Raw genomic sequence first — 18,292 nt, 5'->3', positions numbered from 1 at the left:
TTGGCATTATATTCACGTTCTCTGCAAACCCCCCCCCCCCACAAAAATCTCAAACTAATTTTTTCTACCTTTGATCTGAATAAATTCAAAGTCAAAGATATTTACAATTGTTAAACCTATATATGTTTTATTAAACCTTTATTCTACTTGTGCAGGCTCAAAAAATGGGATTTTAAGGCTTTTTTTTTTGGCTTCTTCAACAATCTTACGTGAAGCTCAGCTTGGAAATGACTTACCTAGACGGGTAAAATGGTGGACAGAATTACTTTAAACTAAAGAGAAACTCTAAAAAATTCATCCTAAATCCAATATTCACTGATAGAGTGGTAATCAGATAGTTAGGGAATCTGGTAGTTGTGGATAATAATCCTTACTATATTCTTAATATATTTTTGTTTTGATTAAAACCACGTATTAGCATTTTTTTTAATTAATTATGTTATTTTTATTTAATTCATTTTGTGTCCAAAGTCAGTAATAGTTCCCCTCAACCCCAGGGAACTATTACTGATATCATCACAGAGCATCACAACAAAAGAAATCTGAAGTATCCCTTTTATGTCTTTGAATTCAGGCAGACTTTTTTTTTTTTTTTTGATAATTTCTGTTTTTTTTTTAATCTACATCACAGTAACACCCTGTCCAGGCCTTGTCCGGAACGCTATTGAGGAGAGCATCGTGACAATGAATATGAATGAGGATGTAAACACAGAGCTGCACTTTGTTTGAATTGAGTCATATGACTGCTGGTTGAACTCTAATGAAAGTAAAGCAGCCCATTATGTTCAAAAGGATGACATCAGCTGTGACATCTTCCCTGATCTCCAGGGAGACAACGATCCTCTTCTCACACAAAACACATTCGTCAACATTTCTGCATACACAACCTCCAGAAACCCATGCAAAAGTGTTATTTGTTTGGACTTTTGCTGTCAAGCAACAGCTCCGTTAACCCTTTTCTTCTTCTATTCTTCTTTTCCCAGACCACTCCCATCTCTGGAGTCTCCTCAGGTTGAGTTTGTAACTCCCACTGAGGAAATTCCTTCTGCACTGATATCAGACGAGGTGATCCTACCACAAGAGGAAGCAGAGGAAAACACAGCTCAAAGCTCATGTCAAAGTGCTGTGAAGAGGCCAAATGATCTTCCTAAACCTTTAGAGAAGGTGGATCTTCCTGAACCAATAAAATATTCGACAGATCTGACTTCGAAGGCTGAGCTCCCACGAGAATCATCCAAAACAACAAAACCTTTGGAGCAAGAGTCATCTCAAAAGTTGTTCGACAGGAAATCTGTTGCAACAGAGCACACTGAACTCCTACAACCTGCTCAAGAGACAGAAGAGATTCTAGTGCCAGCCAGAAATGAGGTAGAAATCAGAGAAACATCAAATCTAGAAGATTTACAACCAAACGAGCCAAGAGCAGAGACCGTACAACAGCAGCAGCAGCTTTTAGAAGAACCAGAAGAAAAACCCATCGAGGTCCCACCTGTGGAGCCATTCAGAGTCCCTGCTGAGAAAACTGAGGTGCCAGAAACAGTCGAACATCCCTCCACAGAGCTACAGGACAGCGGGTAAGCTGATATTAAAAATTAAGCTATTAGCCAGGAGCTTAATTGATTTTGTAAGTCTAACATTTAAAAATATAATTCATCAACTAAAGAAGATGTGATTTGTAGTCCAGTAACCTGGTCCATAATATTTTCCTATAGGCACCAACCAACAGGCTGCTCCTCTAGGACTTAGTCAGGATCTGGAGCATAGAAACATACCTTTTAATATATTTAGGTCAATAAACCTTCATGAATTTGATCTATCTATATTTTTTCAGAATGAATAACATTGTATTCATTTACAATCTTTTATCAATTTCAGCCCTTTTCCTTTCCTTTCTTTTTTTTCTTTTCTTTTCTTTTCTTTTCTTTTCTTTTCTTTTCTTTTCTTTTCTTTTCTTTTCTTTTCTTTCCTTTCCTTTCCTTTCCTTTCCTTTCCTTTCCTTTTCTTTCCTTTCCTTTCCTTTCCTTTACTTTCCTTTCCTTTACTTTACTTTCCTTTCTTTTATGTGTTTAAAATGAATTTGTTTGGCTCTCAGAGCCTTGGAGGGTGTCTGGTCGGGTTCTTCTGTCTGCAGCGGTTTCACCGTGTCTGATCAAACCAATTAGCAGGAGCCTTGCCAGTCTCTCCTGCCTCTGAGACCATTGTTGGTTTTAGTTCAGCTTCTATGTGACTCATCTGGTTTCACTTTTTAAATCATTTTATCAGCTCTTAGTTCACTGATTGAATTGTTTGCTGCTTTTCTGTTGAAAAGATTCATCACTTTGTCAATGTTTCATCCACAGACGTCAAAATATTTTATTAGGATTATAGTGCAGAACAGTGATGTAGAAGTATTGGCCCATTTGTATTGGGCCAGTTTACATTTTAGTGCAAAATGCCCAATCCCTTTACCCTGACATCCATAAATAAAACCCAGCACATTCAGTTACATTAGAAGTCAACTTATTAGCAAATGAAGTTCACATTGGCGCAAGACAAGCCAGGAATTCATAAAGAGAAGCTGGTCAGAGTTATTAGGAAGATGGGTGGAGCTACAAATGGGCCAATACTGGAAGAAAACCTGTTTGAGATTGAGAAAAGATTGAGACTGGTGCGAAAAATTCATTGTCCAGCTGGACAGCACATTTAGATAAAAAGCTAGGGCTACAATAAAATGGGGTTAGATTAAAACAGTCATGTGTTCATATTACTCAGTCAAACTCTGGACCTAAGTCCAAATGAAGAATTTGTGGGAAGACTCAAAAGTTAACACTCATTGACCCATTTCATTGAATATATCTGATTCTGGTTGAGAGAGGTTACTAAATACAAATGTATGCCACACTTTTCAGATTTTTAAAGTGTATATATCATTTTTCTTCCACTTCACAGCTATGCACTACCTTTAGTAGGTCTTTCACATTAAAAAATACTAGACACTTAATAGGGTGTGAATAAAAGTAAAACAAACCAGTGTAAACATGTAGGGATCTTTCTGTTAATTTTGTGTTATTCACTCTTTTTTTCTACCAACTACCTTCTCATTCATGCTTCCTATGCGCCGCCTGTTGCATGCCGAAGAGGCGATTACATGCCGGAGCAGCACTTGCTGCCTGTCAGTCTCGGCATTTGTCCCATCATAGAACCCACAACTTCTCTCAGAGAAAGAATAACGGTGATATACACTCCCATATGTCAGCGATGGATAAGGTTACAGATGCAAACATGCGGCTGACAAAAATATGACTGCCTGGCCAATGATGTGTGTGTGAGGTTGGGCATATGTTGTATTTCCCTCCGCCCCCGAAGGCTAACGTTGCTGTCAGTCCTGCTCAGTCTGTGCGGCTTTGTGAGCTGAAGCCTGCAGTGGGAGGAATTTGGGCAGGACATAGTCCCACTGAAGTCATTTTCACAGAGTGCACAGGCAGGAACAAAAGCCAGGCTTCAGAGAAACACTTGAGCGTGTGTGAGAGTGAGCGACAGAGTCACGGACAGACAGAGAGGAGGAGAAGGAGGAGGAGGTGTAGTCGCAGGTTCTCCTGTTTGTGGGGTAAAGAAGAAACTGAGTAAAAGTTTAATCTTAAAGTTACATTTTCTGTGACGGATCCTTTCCACAGTTGAAATCTGGGATTTCTGGGTGAGTTTGACAGAAAGCGTCTTCTGTTTTTTTTTTTTTTTTTTTTTGTAGAACAAGTGTGTTGGTGCTTAAATCCTTCCAGGTGGACGCAGCAGATGGTCTGGAGGTAACTTGTGCTAATTACTTTGTGCCACTGTTGACCCCAGCAGATGGGCAGAGGGGCGGGACAGAGAGAAATGACAGTATGGAAGGATTTTGTGGCGTGAAGTTGAGCATAGAGTTTGCTGCCTCCCATTTAAAATAGTTGACAAGTATCAGCATGATTAAACTTCCGCCTCCGACGACTGGATGAGAGTTTACCTGTAATTTACAGAAACTGGAAAGCTGTTTAACTTGATCCTGAATGTTTTCTCCAGAAATATTTCTGGAGTGATCAACTGCTGTATTTATAGTGTATTTTCGGAGGTTACTAAGGAAATTTAAAGAGCTGCTTTCAGTTTGAACCCAAAGTACTTTTGAAAATTGTTATTTATGAAAAGTTGCATTACCACATAAAACAGTTGACTGGAGTTCTACTTCTAAAACTAGCTGCAGCTCTTCAGGTTTAGAATTACACCCGTTGGATATTTCATCGCATTACAATCACAAATTTTGTGCAAACAAAAATCTGAAAAGTGTGGTGGGCTTCACCATTCATTGCGATTACAGCCGCAGGCCTTTGGGATTGGTCTTTTCCATCTTTACACATCAAAGTACTGAAGGTTATTCATCTTCTTCACCGTCAGATTTGACGGAGAGGAGTTGGCACAGCGTTTCAACTGGATTTAGGTCTAGACTTTGACTGGGCCAGTCTAACAGATGTTTAGGATCATTGTCCTGGTGCAAGTTGATACTGACCCCATTCAAGTCTATTCCAGCCTCTAATATGTTTTCTTGTCTCTGCTGAAAAAAAAAAAAAGCTTCCCCACAGCATGATGTTGCCACCACCGTATTTAACAGCAGAGATAGTAGGAGTGTGCTAAAAATTTGATTCACATAAGAATTATGATTCTCATTTACTACTATTCAGAATCAAATTAAAATGTCAGACGTGGTGAGGAAATATGTAATTTTTTTTTAACAGTTGTTGACTAAATGGCCACAAACGCTGTCAAATGGCTAAAAACTTCTGAAATTGCAACTCCTCTTTGGGGGAGGCTGTCTGCAGAATGGTGTGGTGCTCGCTCCTTGACCAATTTATTAAAGGCAAGACAGAGGATTGGAGGAAGGGAGTTATTACATCCATGCATGCATTAATATTTAAAATTTAATAAATGTGAAAAAGACACTTTAATGTCTCCCTTAGTCATTCTGCCTTGCAAACCAGAATGGAGTAGATCATAAGAATGCTTTGCAAACCTATAGACTAAATCAGAATTCATTACGAATAATCATTTTGAATCAAACATTGATTTTGAGTCAAATTGTGAGATAGTGAAAGGTTCCCACTCCTAGTGGATAGTGTGCTTATGGTGGTTTGCGGGTTTGGTTTTTCTCCACACAGTGCTTGTTGTTTCTTGGCCCTCCTGGACCTTTCACCTCTGAGAGTTGATCCTGCATAAACAAAAGACAATGGATCATGACTTATTTTGTAAAGATCAGATTTATGGCATTCACAATTGACAGATGTCTTGTGAATCTCTGCAACTCCTGCACAGTTACAATGGACCCTTTTGGTACACCAGCATTAATATCCACCCTCTCAGATAATTTTTAATCTGTGTGAAAGAGAAATGGTGACTACCACCACCACTGTTTGCTTTCATATTTTCTAGAAAATTTATTTTTTTTTTTTAACCAAGTTTGGATTCTGCTGGAAGAATTTTGATGGGTTTAAAATCACTAAGTGCCTTCAACAGATTTAGAAACTGGGAGTAATAACTGGAGTTTTCTAGGAAGTTAGAAATTGCCCCTCTTTAACTGAGCAGTTAATTACATGACTCTAGGTCTGTTACTACTGAAGACCCAAGAGAAGAAATAGAAATTAGTATTTTTTTTATCAAAAAAAAATACTAAGTGTTTTACATCAAATGTAAAACAGGGGCACAACTCTTTGGAGGGCAGAACGACTGAATACTTTGGTTTTCTGGAGGTTTTGAACAGAATCAGTAAAGTGTTGAATCCATTCAAGAGAAGTTGGATGTGTTGAAACCTACTCTTGAATGTAAATAGACTGGTTGCCCTGGTGATTGTAGATTTATTTGCTTTGCATGACTGGATACATTATTGTCTGCATCTTATTCTGACATTTAAAATATAATGGCAGGAGAAAGTAGGGTAAAGTACAAATTTGCCAAACAATAGATGTTTTCTTTAGGCGTTTCTATGTAAACATTATGAGCTGGCTGTTGGCTGCAGAAAGAGTGATATGGTCCAATCTTTACAGCAATTTTAAAACTTTTTTTTCTCTCTGGTAAACTGCAGCTGGTTTTATTTAAACGTCTGGCATAAAACACCTGGACGCTCAAACCCAGATGTTTCCAGTAGATTACTTTAGTAATAACAACCAAAAAGGCCAGAAATCCTTTCAAAGCACATTCAATTGTGCTTATTAACATTCATTAATGAATGATAAGATTGTACAATTTTTCATTAAAAAGGCTCTTAAAACATTTTTTTTTAATTTAACTTTAAGTTTAAGAGTGTGTTGCCCGGCTCCCAGATAAATTGATGGCAGGAAGAACGCATCAGGCAGTTTGCAGGGATAATGCCAAGAGATTGAATTTGTCCCACTTGAAATGGCTCATGTGCTCTAATTTGTTATATTTATCCTGCTGCTACTTTGTGCTCATCATATCTGTGGGCACTGCTAAATTAGAAATCATCAGCTGTTACATTGAGTGGGTCAGCTGATACTGAACTTACATAAAATGAAACCTAATCAGAGTTTATTCCACAACTTTTCAGCGTCACATTTGTGAATTCACAAGTACTAATTCAGTTCATTCAGAGGATTCAATTAAGTTCCAGATTTAGAGGAACCAGTTCTTCCAGTCACAATCCAGTCGTATAGTTAGATTCAAATTTAATTGCATAAAAACTAATTCTGCTGATCATAAAATACCAGGTGGTCAAAGGGAGTTTATGTAAGGGAGCCCAGTTGATGACTTCAGGTGATTGAATTTCCAGCGGTTTCTCATCCCGAGCAAGCATGTGGCGACAGTGCAAAGAAAGGAAAAAAAAATAAGATCAGGAGTACTTTCTATGGCAAAGAAAAACAATAAGAGGAGTCAAAGTTATTCAACCCAACTGCTGTATCAATAGCTCCTTTCAGAAAAGCGACAGCGAAGTATTGAGCCAGGATTCCTTTCCATAGAAAGAAAAATAAAGCACTTAAGAATTAATGGCAAACAATGCTTAGACATTCAGGCAAGTTCATAATGAACCTGTCTGATGAGGAAGTTTGCATATTGTAACAGAAAAAAATGACTCGAATTAATATAATCTAGTCAAAGTCCTTCCCTTCTGTGCATAAGCAAACACCCACAAACCTCCACGTAGATGAGACGGAGAGGAGAATTGAGGCTTTTTTTGTTAGCTTCCCATTGCAGGTCGTATGTCTACGTTTTTATTTCTTGCATTTTAAATGTGTTTTAATTTGTCAAACTTGAAAATAAAGGAAGATTTCCTATTGAAAGTATAACATGTCTTCATAGGAACATCTAAAAGGAACATGTCTGCTTACATTTGGCTGAATTTGTGCTTTTGATAAGGTATTTTGAGGTCCTAGTTGTCAGAAGAGGCTCCTGGGCTATTTCTGAATCCAAACAGGAGGCATTCGCCAAGTGCAGAACAGCTGCATGGGTGTCCAAGGCATTGCCTGTCAGATTAGAGAGCCTACCACTTGTGATAAGGCCAAAACAGATCAGGGTCTAAATCCACTCCACCAGGTGGCCATTGATGACAGAGCCTGGACCATCAGGCTAAACAGGCTAAGTCTCTGAAACAGCAGACTGTCATGTCTGGGCAATAATGAGACAAGCTAAATATTGAGTTTCAAATAGGAATATATACTGTCACTTCTGTTTTTAGTCAAGTCTGCTTCATACGTCATTTGAACAGGGACACGACAAAGAATGTAGTTTGTTTTTTTGATCTGCCTGTTGATGTTGTGCCTTCCTTCCCTCTGCAGGCTCTCCCTCGCTGAGCAGGCAGAGAGCGGCCACCCCGTCTTCACTTCTCCCACTCCTGCCCCCAACGATCACAGCACTACTCACCTGCCTGCTGTCCCTCCTCACCCCCACAAAACCTCAGCGCTTGCCCCCCTCACATCTTTGGAGACACTTCCACCAACCCCACCTGCATCCCCCTGCCTTCCTCCTGCTGCCCCTGTAGACCCCTGTACTCTTCCTGCTGAACCCTGTGAGGACCTTATCCCTGTGTCTGCACCCTGTCGGGTTCTGTTAAGGTACGGTACACACCATTACCTCTAAACATCTCCATGTTTAAGCCATTTTATCATTTAGCTTTAAAATTCAGCGTTGGCAAATGCAATGCGACTTAATTTGGACCTTGGAATTTGTCCTGTGTCTACACCAAAGCCAAAACCCCTTAAATTTCGGCATCAAAGCTCTGGTCAAATGATACCATTAAATTGACATCTGGCACACTTACTCAACTTGTAGATCCTGACCTTGCAATTCTTTAACAGAGAGCTTTTTGAAATACTCATCCACCAAGGCTTCTTTGCATAACTCAAAGAAATAAAGCACATTTTAGAGGTGAAGCTCATTTTATGTGTATGTTTACATGATAAGTATGCAGCTGAACCGGTATTTTATCTTAGAATAAGCTCTTAAAATAGGAGGAGGAAGAAATATAAACATATCTATCCAGTAGCTTACAAAGTAAGCACATATTTCACAGTAGATATTTCAAAATTTAGCTTTGTCCTGTTGAAAATCACCTCTATTTTTAAATGTCTGAGTTTATTTTAGTACAAAAGTTATAATTCTTTGTGATATTATTCCTATATTTCAAATATTTTTATTCATTTGCAACCACAATCTTAAGTGTATTTTATCTGGTGTACTGATTGCAAATGCACACTACAATTTTTAGGGTTTTTTTAATAAGACTTTGTTCCTATATAATTATCCTCCTACTTTAAATCTATGCACTACTTTATGTTGGTCTGTCTCATAACATGCCAATAGAACTAATCTAATTGTTGTGGTTGTTATGTGACAAAATGATAAAAAGGGCAAGGTGTACTCATAATTTTGTAAGGCAGTGGTTTTGTTCTGTTCAAGCATTTTTCTGTCATATAGCAGCATCAGGTTTTCATATAAACCTATATGCCCTGTCAGCAACTGGGCTTGTTTATCCCACTTATAAAATGACAGCATGACACTGCTATGTACGCTGACCACAAAGTGAAATCAAACTGGATTTTTAAAATTGAACATAGCAACCGATACTTACTTACTTTATAACTACTGTTTTTATATGTGCAATCATAGGTCGATAAAGCTCCTTTGCGTTTTTGTTTTTTATCTGGAACACAGTCGCGTATTACTTATGAAACTATTGCTAAATTACAGCCACAATATATAAAGTGTGAATAGTTCTCATTGTTTAACCCACACCCTTCTTCTGCAGCCCCTCTTGGCTTTGCATTTTATTGCATAAAGTTTATTTGGAAGGAATGACTCAGCCACTTCTGTGGTGTAATGATTTTTGCAACCACCAGAGGGTGTTTTCTGCAAACTGTGCAGAGGAACGCTGAAGTGTGCTCACATGTATGCATGACTGAACACAGGGGGACAAATCAGTGCTGATGCAGTTCACGATACACACATCTATATGATTTAGACAAGAAGTTTCTAATATGCAGAAGTATATTTGACCTTGATTTTACAAAAAGAGAGGACTCTCTTTCTCAAGGGAGTCCTAACCAGGTACATATTTATTTGAAGCAGCTGTGAATATTTAGTTGCTTTATGAAAACAAGCCATATTTAGTGAGAAGCAGAAGGATGAAAAAAAAACAAACAGTGAGATATAATGTTATATTATTTATAGTCTCTGAGTGACCTGTTCGAGTACACTGCAGAGGAATCCAGAGCTTTGTAAAAAACGTAACATTTGACTCCACAGATTTTCATTTTTGATCAAAGATATGTACGATTATGGCAGAGCATGTGTAGACCTACCACTTCAGTTTCAGGTAATTTTGTTCATTGATTTGTTTACTCTGAGCTAATAGAATGGTAGCTGCTGAATCTGAGCCTGAAGTTTTTCCTTTAGGTTGAAAAATTATTTCTTTATTTTAATGTTCTGAATTGATAATAAATTATCACATCTTTCTGTGACTTTTATTTTGCAGCAGTAAATCTGTTGGTTTTTCTCTGTCCTTAGTGGCTTATAGTTAATTTATGCAGTGAAACTTTAGCTTCTTCTCAAACTTTTCTCACCCCTTAATTTTCAGCAACTGTGACCATTACATTTTCTAGTAGTGCCTACTAAATTTTGAGGAGAAAGGTCAAACTGAAGGTCATTTAAGATGTGTTTTTAAAATTGCCATACTTGACACAGAAAACCTTCTACTTATTTTGCTTGTGACTGTTATTTGTCATCGTTATCTTCTGCTACAGCAAAACAGCGGCATGTTTCTTTCCTATGGCTAATATTTAAAGAAACTATTTAGTGGTGTGTTTTTTAAAATAATAATGAAAATAAAAAAAGCAGAGTACTAAAGTATGGATTTCCACTGCAGCATTTCACCAAATTGAAAAGTTTTTAGCTGTAAACCATTTAAGAAAAAGCTGTCAATGACATCACACAAGGCACAAGAAGCGATCCAAACACCTGGCATTGGTAAACGATATGCGGGATGCGAGATTTTTAATGGCTTTTCACCTAAACTGTTAACTGACATTCATTCACGTTTCACTCAGTTCTGCCCTGGTCCTCTTCACAAGCCACTTTTATGTTTCTTATTGGTACACACAGTAAACATAGTCTGATCAGTTGCTTTATATCTTAAGTGACGTCATTTAAGTTCAGCTTTAACAATTGACCAGTTTTGCCAGTTTTGTTGGGCATTACATGGTAAACGTAGTGTATTTGCATACTGCTTTATCAAGTCAGAGAACTCTGAAGCACTTCACACTATGTTCAGTTATTCACATGCTGATGGAGAGCAGGCTGACAGAAGCAAGGCTGTCGTACAATCGCCACAAATACGTAGAGGGACAGAGTGGGGCTTTGAACCGGCAAACTATGGGTAACGAGACGAACTTCTACCTCCTGAGTCGTCATCACCCCATCAGAACATCTGCAGATTAATATGAACTGGCTAAAATTTCCCCCAAGAGCTTTGGTGGTCAAGACATTTCAAAAAGGCCCGAGACCAGAATGTTTACACAGTGTCAGGTGGAGAGAAATGTCTCTGTTAAGATGACAACATCAGAACAGTGTTGCATAAAGTCTGCTTGGTTCATCAAGCCAAAAGCTGCCAGAGAGGTAGGGTGCAGTGCTCATACTGAAGTGGTTTGTTGGCAGCCTAATGTGTCTTGCAAATTGATTTTGAAACTAAGCTTGAAATTTATTTAGAATTCTGAAATGAAAATTATGTAAAAAAAAAAAAAAAAAAAAGCATAAACAAGAATTCACCCGTTTCTTTGAAAACGGTGTAAGGAATGTGAGGTCGATGCTGACAACTTTGGTTGTTTAGCTGGTGCGACTAGTCATGGCAGAAGGGACATCCCATAAGTGGAGAATAAAGGTTACCACGGTAACTAACCATTTATGTACATTTTGCCCTAAAGGACAAAATGTTCTTTGTGGAGTTTTGTGTGTTGCTCTGGAGTCTGAAACGGGATACAAAAATGGATATTGAGTTGAATCTTTCATAGCCCAGTTATAAATCTTTCAGGAAACCCTGTCACAGCCATTTTTTTCCTGTACATGAGTAGGCTGAATTCTTTATTTCTTTCTGCTCTGCAGCTGAAACTGAGGCGCAAAGCTCGACTGTAAAAGAACAGGCTTTTCATTCAATGAACCTACTGGAACAGATATTGGACAGACTTCTGTGTCCTAAATACATCTTTGAGCTTCTGTGGGGGTGGGCGGTCTAAAGGCAAATCATAATCAATGATTTTTCTTTTAGCTGGGTCTGTGCTTTGACTTTCGAACTCGGCTACAATTGCATGGGTTTCTTTGAATTGTAAATCATCAACCATCAAGCCAGTTTAAGAATAAAACCTTCTGAGTATGTTTTCCAAGTTCATTCATCAAATAATAAATGAACTTGATGTTCACACCTGGGTTTGTGTTCCAGGTTGTGCTGAGCAAATTGAACAATTATTTTTGCCCCAACAGACACAGGTATTACACCTGAAAGCTCAGTACAGAAAGTTGGAGCGTCTGCCAGCTCAAGTTATGCTCAAGTTATAGTATTCCCGCACCTTCCCAGGGAGGCACAATAGATTTACTCTTCTCAAGTTGCTTAACCTCATTTTCCTCATTGTAGCTGAAATCAGTTGGGAATTTGACGAAACTGATCCTGCCCCCCTATCCAAAGCCCACGGGACACATTCTTTGCATCTGTCACAGAGATGACTTAAGAAGCCACTCCTTGAGAGAAAACCAGGGCTTCAAGAAAGAGACGGACGAAATCAGATATGAGAATATTTATTAACATTCCCGATTATGATGTGTAAAATGCATTTGAATTAACTTTATTTGTAGCAGCATTATCTCACTCTAAAAAATGGAAAAAATCCAACCCATAACTTGATTTTTATTTTTTTACTCATTGATGGGGAAAAAAACAAACAAACAAAAAAAAAAACAATCTTTGAAAGTCCCTTTAGGGAGGGAAACAACTAAAGTTTATTTTAGCCAATAGCCAGAAGGCTGAATAAAGACCCAGTTTTATCCAAAAAGGAAAAAAAAAAGGAAAACTGGTGCCTTTTCAGATGTGACTAAATTAGATCCTTTATTTAAAAAAACACTGCAGTTGAGATGGAGTTGAAACAAAAGATGGATATCTGGAAAAAGGATCACGGCATTTAAAGTACGGTTGAGAATCTGTGATGCTATGGGACCGTTTTTTTTTTTTTTTTTGTCTGGGAAACGTGGTCAAGTGCACAGCATCATGAACCTTTTTAAATACCAAAATCCAACAGATTTTAAGTAAAATCTGCTGGATTGGGTCTTTCAACAGCATAATGATCCGAAACAAATTGGTGTGTTGTCTAAAGAGGAATTGCACACAAAACTTCTTTCTATATGCATGACTGTACTTTGTAAAAATAGGAGAAAACTATTGGCAGAATGAGGTACTACAGATTTAACTAGTTATTTTATTGACAATATCTTACTGTTGTAGATTTAAATTACTCACTGTATAAATGGATTCAAATGGAAAGTAGGATTTTTCTTAATTTTTAAAAGTGACATCAGCCTTCCACAATAAAAGGTTAATTTATTGTAAGGCTTTTTGCACATTTTTACCAGGTCTCTAATTTTTTAATAAGAGGTGCATCAGACTAAAAGTAGGAAACTGACATCTGTAACTTCAGATTTTATGGTGTCCGCCTCTCCCCACATGTTATTGCATTCTGTAGTTGGAAACAAATGCAGTTGTATTTTAAAGTTTTTTTCTTGGAAAGAACTGCTGCTAACTTTATAGACATATAGAAAGAAAAGACTCTGAGACTCTGGTTTCATGCACTCTATTGTTTACCTCAGGCATCTCCCTGGTTGGCTAGACTGTGTTGGATCCTTCCATTGTGTGAAAAAGAGGGAACGACAAGTATATATATTTTTTCTACACAGGTCGTAGGCTGATAGAGTGAATATCTGGCACCATGACAGCCATTTAGTGAGTTCTGTTAACTCAGACGTCTGGGATGGTGGAAAAGAGAAAGTGAGAGCGAAGGAGAAAGAGACACTTTATCACGGCAGTTTCAGGGTCCATCCATTGTTTGGCTCCCCTGCATAGTCGCATTAGCAGATGGGGGGGGGCCAAGAGCTGCTTGTCTTTTTAAAGGCGCAGGAGTCTGGTGTTTAGGGGGAATGAAGGAAAAAAGGGGGAGGAGGCTGTGAGAGCAGCAACACAGCTCAGCGATTTCTGGAGCTGAGCAGAGAAGACGCTCTTCAGTCACATCCATAACGACAAGAAAGCTGGAATATTTTTTATGCTTTTTTATTTTTAAGCTTGATTGAGATTTCCCCCCCCCACCTCCACTGGGTGCTGCATCATTTTGTTTGAATTTGCACCAGATGAGAGGGAGGAATGCTCCCCGTAAGTTGAGGAGCAGAGGACCGAGGATGCTGTACATGAAGCGAAGAGCCTCTTAAATCGTCCGCCACCGTTTCGCTCCCTAATGCAAGGAGCCCGCTCTCATCCTCTGCACTGCAGCACGGTGCACTCGCCTCCTCTGACACAGGCTGCCCGCTCTGCAAGCCATCAAGGAGAGGGAGCTTTGGAGGTAGCAGGTGGATGTGGTCGGTGGCTGGGCAGCAGGAGCAGGCAGGGGTGGGGGGCAGGGTGGGCAGAGATAGTCAAGGATGGGAGCCAACGAGTCCATGGAGCAAGGACAGATGCGCTGTCCATCTCAAGAGCACATGTAAGTTTGGAATTATTGACTTTTGTGTTTATTGTTCTGATTGGAAGGGGGGAAAAAAAAACACAAAATTGTGTCACTTGATGTTTTTTATTTATTCATGAGTTTACAGTGGTTTTTTTTATGCTGCATAGATGTTCACTATTGCGGCCAGGTGATGCCATTTTCTACATTGGAAAAACACTAATTGCTTTTGTTTTGTTTTTTTTCATCCCGTTTTCTCTAATAATAAACAGTCATAGCTATTAAAAAACAAGCATTTAAATGCTAGTCTGATTTGATGTTGCGATGTAAATAAGATCATCCAAACTCGTGTGGACGCGCACACACGTTCTTTAGCTGCCAATACTGTATAGTAGCTACAGAAAAATCATAACAGTGCTTACAGAGGAGTCCCTGGGAAGCAGAATACAGTGAGTCAGGTGGCACAGGGAGACTGGTGGGGTGATGTTTTTGTTCTGGAAGTAGGAGGACGCTACCGCCGCGCTGGGAGCTGACGTCGGTGACGGTGTTGAAATAGAACACGCTGTGTGGGGGGTTGGAGGATAATTCAGGAGTGGATCAGTGCTCCACATCTCAGACACTCTGGTGCTCAATGGCGATATGAACTGAGGAGAACAGGAAGATGAATCCTTTTTATTCTCCATTAGAAAGAAGAAAAAAAAGACATTTGATGGTCTTGCAGTTTCTGTAAGGCTTCTTCCTGCAGATACCAATTTATGCAAATTTGAATTTAATCTTTAAGACCATAATTATTTAAAATTAGTGGGGGGATGCTTTGGAATTAAATATTTGTTGATCATATTTTTAATCAAATATCAATATTGGACACAAACTTTGGTTGGAATCTGAATTAAAGCACACTCAACTACCTTCAGTTCTTTGTGATCGAATGTATGTCGGCTGAGTTGGATTTTATGAGATCAACACAAAGTTACATTGTTAAAAACAATGGCATGCATTCATACTCCCCCTCCTGACTCTGATACCCCTAAAATAATCTACTCTTGCATTGAGAAAGCAGTTGATGGGGTAGAGGGGAGTCATAAGATGTCCAGTTCGCTACAAAAACAGTGCATATCCAAGTGTTTAGGAAAAAAACAGTTTATAGGAAGATAGGTGGTACTAAATTCAGCCTGAAAAAAAAAAAAAAAAACAGTCAGAGGCTGAAAAATACGTGAGACTCCAGATGTGATTCGGCTATAAACTTAGAGCTACAATAAAATTGTTACAATTAAAGCACATCTGTGTTTTAGAACAACCCAGACATCCTCACTGAGCTTAAGGTATTTTGCATTTTCATTTCAACTATTTCAGTCTGCAGACTGGTAGCTGCAAACCCCAAAGCACTTGGAGCTGCAGTACAGTACAAGCAAGGTAGACTCAGAGGGGACGAATACAAATGCAAGCCACATATTTCAGACTTTTATTTAAAAATTCTTAAAGGTCTTTTATTAAACCTTTATTCAACTTTGCACTGTTTTGTGCCAGCTGATAACATGCACCACTTTAAAAAACATGAAAATTTGTGGTTATAGCGAAGCATATTCTAAAACCTACATAGAAACACTGTTCAGACACTGTACAGTTTATGAATATTCATTCATCTTGACAGAGAAGCACAGGGGTTCCCTCTGCTGGTTTGTTTTCAGCATGTCAACTATACAGTTTTGTCCCTGTTCTTTCTTCACACTTCTGTTTTTAATAAAGTTCTAACAATAAATCCCAACCTTTGAAAACTCCAGTACTGAATTAGCAAGCTAATACAGAAATATTGAGCTACAAAGTAAAAGATGAAGGTGAAGGGAACCTCATACCTGTCAAGTCTCCCATTTTTTTTCCAGGAAACTACCGTATTTTACCTCCCTCTCCTGCTGTGCTCCCGTATTAGTATTGTCCCTTATATATCCCATAGTCTGTCCCCCTCCCTCCCTGTTCATCAGTCAGTCTCCTTCAATCTTCTTTTATCTTTTAATCACATTTAAATACTAATTCAGTGTTTTATTTGGTTTTATGGGTACCTGTTTTACCCACTGGCTTTCCTCAGGCACTAGAAGCTGTTTAGGCAGACGGCATCAGACGGTGTTGACGGCAGCAGACATGTCTGGCTGTCTGACAGCCTGTGTGTTTCTGCCTGGCTCCGCAAAGCATCCTGTCTCCAGGCAGCCTCCTCAGCCTATCAGAGAGGGCTGTGAAATGCTGCTCTCTTTGTTTATATTCACCCCCTCACCCAGACTATTCGACCATATGGCTCCTGTTTAAAATCTGTTTGCACAGAAGGCAGAAATTTATGTTTGCCAATTTAATTACCTTCCCTAAAATTTACCTGACTTTACAGCGTGGAATTGTGTGCATTCAATGTTTCTTTTCCTTCTTGAATAATATGTAGTGAATAGCATCCATTTCTCTGGTTACCATAGAAACACACTGTTTGCAGTCAGATTAGTGTTATCTGCTAAACTTAGCTCTGATTTCTTCACTAGGAACTCACCATGACCTTAATGTGAACCTTTGAACCATTTATAGATAAAACTACAATGCAAGCAGTGACAAAAAGCTTATGCATAGCTTCACATATTTAGCTATAATATTTAGTAACTGCTAAGTTAAATTATGCAAAAAATAAAATAATAGTAATAAGGGGGAACAAATTCATTGTTATAATAATGGTGATTATAGCAATACTATAAGTAATTTATGTAATTTATTAGCTAGCTGTGAAAAGGTACTAAAAAGGAGCAGACCATATCAAGAACATATTGTTTTTGGCAATTGGACATGAATGATTATTTCTTCCTGTTGCAGTTTTTTGACATGTGTCTGATGCTTATCATAACTGGGAAAACAGTCCAAAATGCTGATTGATGTTCTGGCATTCACAGAGTGAGCTGGCTTACATTTCCTTAATTAGTTTTTGATGTACTGTCCTACTCTTCATCCTTCATGTACTGCTCAGCTGCGTCTGAAACAAAAGCTACCTTCTGATTAATGCTCTGCTGTTCTTTGACATCTTTGTCCTCCCCCCTGCTCTGAAACGATTTCATGCTTCTATAACGCCATGACAAGGTGTCAGAGAAGCACCTTGTTATGGTGCTTCTTGTTGTTGTCTTGATGTTGTCTTGTCGTCTTTATTGGCTCTTTTGTTCTCTTGAACTGTCACACATTTGATGACATCATCATCATATGTAGGAACAGTTTCAGAATTTAACCCATGATTCTTGGTGTCTAATACTTAAATATCTGAATGGAAATTTTACAAACACTAGACTGTATGTTTTTCATTGATCAATAAGAGAGAGAGACAAAGAGAGAGAGAGAGTGAGGGAGAGAGAGAGCCAAAGAGAGAGAGGAGATCTTTTTCATTCTGCATCCATTACTTGTGTGGTGAGGGGACAGACTGATGGTGGCTGATGACAAAGAGAGAAACAGAGTAAGCTGACCTAAAGCAGGTAAATCTGAACATCAGGCAGCAAAGCGGGAACGAAGATCTTGGAGCATCGTCTTTGGAGGAAGAAGTGTCGCTGCACCTGGCTGCCGGTAGCATCGCAGTGCAGACTGCTGGTAGCCATGGCAGTGAGTACGTGGCAGGCTCTGTCTCCTCTGCAGTGGGCCCGATGGGGCTGGGATACGCTTCTGGGAGGGGCAGGAGACGGGAACAGCCCGGGTTCTGATCCCACTCTGGGGCTCCTGCAGCGTCTCTCGTGGGGTTCTCATCACGATAATTTATTAAAGGCTGCCGGGGAGGCAGCCAGACAGAGGTGAGACGGGCTCGGGCTGCATGCCACGAAATGATGCTTGAACTGATGCGTAGTGGTGTTGTTAATCTGTGAGCTCCACTTCCATTGATTTTCAGTGTTTCTCGCTATATCCTCTCTAACACAAAGTCTTTGTACCCTGAGATGGATGGAGGTGTATGTGTTTGTGTAGGGAAATGTGTCTCTGGTGTGTTGTTATTTCATACCATTCTGCAGATTTAGCTTTTTTTCATTTATTCCAGGGGTGTCAAACTCAATTTCACCGAGGGCCACTTCAGCATATTGCCCCCCCTCAATGGGCCACATTGA

The 18,292-nt window shown here is 39.1% G+C and overlaps 1 protein-coding gene across 14 annotated transcripts in view; it reads left to right on the top strand.

The window, feature by feature from the left end:
- Window positions 1-18,292, top strand: part of LOC106959252 (uncharacterized) — a 71,169-nt gene that overhangs the window by 20,276 nt on the left and 32,601 nt on the right. For 13 of the 14 annotated variants that reach the window (XM_015051707.1, XM_015051697.1, XM_015051701.1 and 10 more), the window contains 2 exons: window positions 984-1,574; window positions 7,785-8,060. In XM_015051707.1, coding sequence (XP_014907193.1) covers window positions 984-1,574; window positions 7,785-8,060 — 867 coding nt within the window. The remainder of the gene's footprint in view (window positions 1-983; window positions 1,575-7,784; window positions 8,061-18,292) is intronic. The other variant, XM_015051704.1, reaches the window with a different exon arrangement.

Source organism: Poecilia latipinna, unplaced genomic scaffold (genome assembly GCF_001443285.1).
Source record: "Poecilia latipinna isolate Pla-1442-1.1 unplaced genomic scaffold, P_latipinna-1.0 Scaffold1062, whole genome shotgun sequence".
Classification (NCBI taxonomy): Eukaryota; Metazoa; Chordata; class Actinopteri; order Cyprinodontiformes; family Poeciliidae; genus Poecilia; species Poecilia latipinna.
Note: the sequence above shows the minus strand (reverse complement) of the source record. Positions and strands in the feature narration are given on the sequence as shown.